We start from the raw sequence: 6,700 nt of genomic DNA, 5'->3' as shown, positions 1-6,700 counted from the left end.
ATGTGGGGGGCCGGGGCGTGCTGGCTAGCAGACACCAGCCTCGCAGCTTAGGACAGGAAGCCATCTGACGGAAATGCCAATTGCCAGCCCCTATGGAGCCTGGGAGCAGGGGGGTGGGGAGACTGTTATCTAAGGAGCATCGGGGCAGCCCCTGCCAGAAGGTGACCTTGTATGTGGGGACAGCTGCCACTCGTGCTGGGGATCTTTGTGGACACAAAGTGATGGCCAGTGGGCCACTGCCGGGCAGTTTTGTGGGAAACTTGCCAGTGCTTTCTCTGTGGCTCACTCTGTGGTTCCCCTGGGGGGCTCCCCCCGCTTCCCTTGCAGGATCAGGTCAGGGTCAGGCAGTAGGCTGGCCCGTGCTGGATGTACTCTCACTTGGGTGCCTTTAGTTGGTGGCCTAGGGCGTCCATCTTTCCCACTGGGTGGGATGCTGTGTGAACAAAGAACAATTCTTAGAGCAGTACCTCCCGGCTCGCTGACCTCAGCCTCACTTGATACCCAAGGCACCACCACTTCTTGCCACACAAAGAATTCAGATCTTAACGGACCAGGAACTTAGCCACACAGAGGGAGTCAGCACCGGCCTGGCGGCTGTACCTGTGGTCCACACCCCGTGATTACAGTCCTCCCTACCACCGCTCACTTGACACCCCAAATTCCCAAGAACACCCTGTCCATTCCTTCCTCCTGATGTACCTGCGGTGGCTCACTTTGGCTCCCAAGGTGCTAGATGCCGAGCTCTGAGCCACTTCCAATGCATTTTCCTCGCTTCCTGTGCTTTTGCCAAGCCACAGACAGAAAAGGCCACATGGCGGCTTGTATGTCTTAGCCCCAGGCCTCGTGGAACCATGAGGCGCATGGGGCCCCTTGGAAGAACATTAGTAGTCACTTGGCACATCCCGAGGTTTACAGAGAACGAGGGTCATTTTAGAACAAGCGCACTGATTCCCATCCCGTTCATTAGCCGGCCACTCCACTCAGGTGTTTGCTCACAGGAGAGTCTGTGGCCAGCCCCCTTGGAGAATGGGCTCCCTGTGGCCAAGACCTTCAGACCTGGGCAAAGGCCTGGGGGAAGGGAAGGAAGTAGGAGAGAGTCACATGCTTTCTCCCCGGGGCGTGTGCCTGCCAATGTCTCCCAGGGCACCTCCTGCAGGGGCTGGGGTATCACAGTGAATGATCGGAGGCCTGGCACCCTGGGCAGCCCAGCTTAGGCTCCCAATGATGAGACTGGGTTTGGGCATCTGAGCATGCTCAGGAGCCTTGAACAGGCCTGTTTGCCTGGCAAGTACCGAGTAGAGCTGGGCAGGGGGAAGAGTAGGGGAGAGGGCAAGAACTTGCAGCCAGAGCCACCTCTGCCTCCACCCCTTCACAACCAGTCCTAGGTGGATGGCTCGTCCACCATGGCTCTTCTCCTTCCCCTCCAATCCCACTGAATGGCCCACGTGGCCCTGAGGCAGTGGCAGTGGCTTTGGTGGGGCCCAGTGGGTGGGAGGACGGAAGGGTATCAATGAAAACCGTATAAAACCCCCAGAAATGTGCATATAAAATCTCGCCCTTGGTGTATTGCCTAAGTCAGTAAGCAGAAAGCACCTTCTTCCTGGAGAAGGATCAAGTCCTCGAAAGGTAGGAAATGTCAAAGTGTCATTTCATTGTTATTAAAAAAAAAATCCCCAGCAAACCCCCCAGAACAAAACCACCCCTCACCAAAATACGCTCCCCTCCCCCCAAGTCCACAAATCGCTGTAAACAAACCCAGATGCAAGATCAACCGTCCTCAGCGGCAGTCGAAGCTGGTGACCCTCACTGTAACATCTTGAGGTGGGCCGGGGGGGCGGGAAGCAGGTGCCCTGGGTGGGGCAGGGTTCTGGGGAGCTGGCTGTAGCCCTGGGCGGACACCTTCAGGAAAGCTGGCCTGTCTGTCCGGTGTGCCGGGCGCTCCCTGACCTGGGAGGGCAAGAGCTCCTTTTTCAGCCCCATGAACGGACAGCGGAAATGATCTCTTATTGGAGCTTCTAAAATATTCTCCAAAGACAGAAGATCTGCATTTTCCCAGTGGCAGCTGGAATGGATTTTCCCAGAGTGGTTCCGGGGCGGCTTGCCTGTCCGCCTGCCCCTGCTGCCGGGTGCAGCGGCTCCGGTTGGAGCATCAGGACAGGACAGGACAGCCCCTCTCTTCTCTTCACATTTGTTTTCCTAGAAGTGGTTCTTGGCTCTGGCAAGGCCCCCTTCCCAGAGGGACTTGGAGGGAAACAGCTTTTGGTCTCCCAGTGGACAAATCGCAGGGATCTCCTCAGCCCTTGTTTTTTTTTTTTCCCCCCTGAAGAACCGTCATCGCCTTCCTTATGAGAATCCTCTTTAAAAATATTCCTCGGGTTTCCCGCCCCCCTCCCCGGTCTCGTTCCTTTCCCCGTTCCCTTTTGATTCCATCATTGAGTTGCACGTGTTCTTGATGATGTCTCGTGGCTGGAGTCCTGCTTGGTTCTTCCTGCTGCCCGTGGCCTTCCGGCAGGCGGCGGAGCCTGCAGTGGACGGAGCGCCGGGGTGGGGGGCCCGGCCAGCACGAGGGGGTGGGGTCAGAGGGGGCGGCCCAGAGGAAGAGGTGAGCCGAGGCAGGCGAACGTCAAACCTCTACAGACTGGATCTGGTTCATCTGTGCCCGCATCACCTGGATACTGTTCAGGATTTTTTTCTGGTGGCCAGCCAGGGTGACCCCAACCCGGAGAATGTCCCTTTGGGAGAGAAACACGTACAATGGGAAGTGTGAGGGGTGCTTGAGGAGGCTTTGGGCTGGGTAGGAGCTAGCTGCCTGGGTTTCCCAGCAGAGGACTTCATGCTGAGATGGAAGCGGGGAGATGTGCATCCCCTATGTCCCCAGTTCACCCCGGTTTACAGAGGAGGAAACTGAGGCTGAGGGGACGCCGTGACTGGCCCACAGCCAGGGGATAGGAGGCAGGTCTGGATACAGATCTGTCTATGACCCCAGAGCGGCTATCCTAGCCCTTTTTCCCCACATCTCCGCAGGCACGTGGTCCACTCCTCCCCCTCCAGGGTCCTCGTGGGGCTGGGCTGGGGTGCACATGTCTCAGCGGCAGGGAGTAGAGGCAGCTGGGCACTTACTCCATCAGCATCTGAGACACCACGTCAAAGGAGGTGAAACCGGCGTTGGCAAAGTTCTCCTTGTACTGCCCCATCTTGATGGCCTCAAGCCACTCATCCACCGTGTTAAAGCTGGTATAGTCCGGGATCGTGCGGTCCAGCAGTGGCAGGTTGATGCTGGGGTAGGGGGAGGCAACAAGGACGGTCAGGGCCCACGCTTGAAGGGAGCAGAAGGGTAGGACTCTGTGTGTGTGTGTGTGTGTGTGTGTGTGTGTGTGTATTTATGTGAGTGTGGACTTGAGTTTGGCAAGTGTGCATGTGTGTGGGAGAGTGAATGAACGTGTGTTCAGGATTCAAAGCTGGGGTGACCTGGAAAGTCAGGGACTACAGGAGGGAGGCGGGGACATTTCTCCTTGCTTCCTGTTTGCAGGAAGAGGGACTAATGGAGCTAATGGAGGTGACTTCATGGCCTCCTCTCCCACTAATGCCGTTCTCCACCCTTCCTGGGCCTGCTGTGTGCTCCAGGAGGCCCAGCCCGGGGACTGTACACCCTCCGGATCCAGGCAGAGCTTGGGGCTAATGGGAGCTACATCCTGGCTGGCAAGGAGTAGAGTGACTGTCGGGAGGGGAAAAGCTCAGAGTGACTTTGTCCAACATCAAAGTGGCCAACGCAGGGCCACAGGGTTATGGTGAGGGATAACAGGTAGAGGCAACATCTTGTGGTGACAAGACACTGGCAAATGAAGGATTTTGGTCCAAGAAGCCTCTTGATATGGCCAGTCCTGGGATCCTGAGAATGTCTGGTTAGATGCCCCTTGTGTATCTTGTGGGACCGTGGGAAGAGTCCTCCCACAAGTGCGCACAGGCCCAGCAGCTGGGGGGCGTGGGGCCTCAGAAAGGCAATGGTGAGTGAGCTGAGCCAATGGAAGATGCCTTGGGAGAAGGGAAACCCCAGGGCCCTGGGACCAACACTCTGGGGCTGTGCCAGTCTCTGGCAGAGACACTAACATGACGTGGTGTGTGTGTGTGTGTGTGTGTGTGTGTGTGTGCATAGCACTGAATGCTGACGGGTGCCTGCAAGTGCCTGAGGCTATGTGTCCCAGACTTGGGTGTGTGAGTGAGAGCGAGCATGGGCCCTTGTGCTTGTGTGCCAGTCGTGTATGTGCAAGAGTTCATATGTGTGGGCGTGTCTGTACTGGAGGATGCAGACGGCCCCTAGGAAAGAAAGCGCGATGGCTACATCTGCCCCTCGAGGAAGATCCTGGATCCTTTGCTCATGTTTCTTAAATGCTGTTCTCTCTGACCATACTTTAAGTGGGGCTTCCTCTCACAGCCGCCAACTGTGTCCTTCTCCTCTGGGCTGTCTGCACAGCCCTGCACCCCTGCAGATACCCACCCATCCTTTCCTCCTTGCCCCGGGGAAGCAGTGGGGGAGAATCTGCCTAAAGCAGAGGGCAGTTGTGGCTGTGGTGAGAGCACTCCACAGGGAAGATGGAGAGGGGTGGGGCCAAGGAAGGGGAGGAGCCACGGCAGTTGGCTGGGAAGAACCCGGCAGAGCCTCCAGGTGAGGGGCGTGGTCAGGGTGGGGGTGGGCCGGGAGAAGGGGCGGGGCCAGGGCAGCCATACCCAGAGGAGAGCGGAGCCATGGCTTTGAGGCTGTTGGGGTTTCGGATCATCTTGTCTAGCGTGTTGACAATCTGGCCAAACTTGGGCCGGTGGTTACGGTCCTTCTGCCAGCAGTCCAGCATGAGCTGGTGTAGGGCGCTGGGACAGTCCATGGGCGGAGGTAGCCTGTAGTCCTGCTCGATGGCATTGATCACCTGGGGACAACACAGGAGCAGAGTGGCACCGCACCTGCCTGGCCAGTCTGGTCCTAGATCATTGCAGTCTTGACCTATGACAGGGTGTGTGTGTGACCCTGCTCTGTCCTCTTCCCAGCCTCCACCAGGCTGACCCTCCTATTCCCAGTGCCTCCCGCTCTCCTTTCTGTAAGTTCTCTTCTTGCTCTGACAGTCCCAGATCACCTCTGGCCCAGGCTTGACCCCAGAGTGCCTATATTCTTGATTTCAGTGCCATTCACAGCTCCAGGAAAGGGTCACCCACACTGTTTAGGCCCCGCAACACAACTTTGAGAGCCTTGCTGATGCCTCCTGCCCACAGTCTGCACCTCCTCTTCTATCAGGGGGTTTAATATCCTCATGTGGTCTCCAGCCCATGGTCTACTGGGAAGTAGTAGGCCCCTTAGGAGACGGGGCCTAGTGGCAGGAAGGGAGGTTATTGGAGGCATGTCCTCTGAAGTGAGAGGCAGTTATATCATTGGGGGTGTGGCCTGGAAGGGTTCCTACCCCTTCCTCTTCCTTCCCCTCAGCTCCACAGCTGCTATGAAGTAAGATTCCTATTTCACAGGCTCTTCTACTCCATGGTTCCACCAGGAGGTACTGGTTTGCCACCAGCCCCTAAACCGACCATGGATTGAAACCTCTAAAACTATGTGTCAAAATACACCTTCCCTTTTTAAAAGTTGATTCTCTCTGGTATTTTGTTATAAAAGCTGAGTAGTAGAACCTCACCAACCTTTTTGACCATCTCCCCTTTTCATTCTCCTAGCCCTGGGCTTTGCACAGACTGTTTTCTTCTCTCTAGATGGCTTGCATTCTCCAAGCCTACGGCTTGCTGTTTGGCCTGTGAGCACATCCTTGCTGATCTGGCCTGTACTGCTCTAGTACTGATGCCTGCTGGGGAGACCCACTGTAAACGTTCTTGCATCTGGCTGCATGAATAACTGTCTTGTCCCCCAAGTGCTAAACACCTGAAGGGCAGACATGGCCTCATTCATTCAGGGCCAGCTTTGAATGCCACAAATCCTGAAGGTTCTCGGATTGGCGAATGGGCAGCCTTCCCCACTCCCCACCCTCTGCAGAGTGCAGGGTCCTGAGCAGACGATGGAAGCAGTCAACATCCAGGCGTGAGCCGTCCTGGCAGCCAGGCCCTCAATATCCGGGGAGCCTCAACACCCAGGAAGGAGGTGATTGCCACAAGGCTTGGAGTTCCCCATCTTCCCCTCCCTCGTCTGGGTGGTCCTTGGAGACTTACATCCTGGTTGGTCATGTCCCAGTAGGGCCGTTCTCCATAGGACATCACCTCCCACATGACGATACCATAGCTCCACACATCACTGGCTGAGGTGAACTTCCGGTACTGGATGGCTTCCGGAGCTGTCCAACGAATGGGGATCTTCCCACCCTGTGGGGTAGAGCTGGGGCTCACTGGATGGGGCCTGGACCTGTCAGAGTCCTTCCTTCCAACACTTCCTGCCTTGTGCCTTCCTCAAATTCACCCTGCCCAGCCCAGGATGCACAGTGCCCTCCTGCCTGGCTCTGATCTCCTCTGAGCCCTTTGCAGGGACAAGAGGCAGGGCCTGAGTATTCCCCGTTTCCGTCCAAAACTCCTCCTTCCCGAGCGCCATCAGGAGCCAGTCCTGAGCTGGGGCATTCAAGGCCTTCAGGATCTGATCCTCCTTTGGCCTCTCCTGGATTATCTCTCACTAACCCTCCCCTTCAGGTGACCTTGACCTTCAATGAGAACAGGCCATCCAAGGAAC

At 56.7% G+C, this 6,700-nt stretch overlaps 1 protein-coding gene across 1 annotated transcript in view; it reads right to left on the bottom strand.

The window, feature by feature from the left end:
- Positions 1-1,691: 1,691 nt before the first annotated feature.
- The window catches only part of Ephb2 (EPH receptor B2), a 158,098-nt gene continuing 153,089 nt past the window's right edge, over positions 1,692-6,700 (bottom strand). Inside the window, exons 13-16 of the mRNA XM_048350462.1 lie at positions 6,193-6,342; positions 4,726-4,919; positions 3,121-3,276; positions 1,692-2,732 (exon numbers count right to left, since the gene is read on the bottom strand). Coding sequence (XP_048206419.1) covers positions 2,624-2,732; positions 3,121-3,276; positions 4,726-4,919; positions 6,193-6,342 — 609 coding nt within the window. The 3' untranslated portion in view covers positions 1,692-2,623. The remainder of the gene's footprint in view (positions 2,733-3,120; positions 3,277-4,725; positions 4,920-6,192; positions 6,343-6,700) is intronic.

Source organism: Perognathus longimembris, chromosome 7, assembly GCF_023159225.1.
Source record: "Perognathus longimembris pacificus isolate PPM17 chromosome 7, ASM2315922v1, whole genome shotgun sequence".
Classification (NCBI taxonomy): Eukaryota; Metazoa; Chordata; class Mammalia; order Rodentia; family Heteromyidae; genus Perognathus; species Perognathus longimembris.
This window is presented reverse-complemented; position numbering and strand designations above follow the sequence as displayed.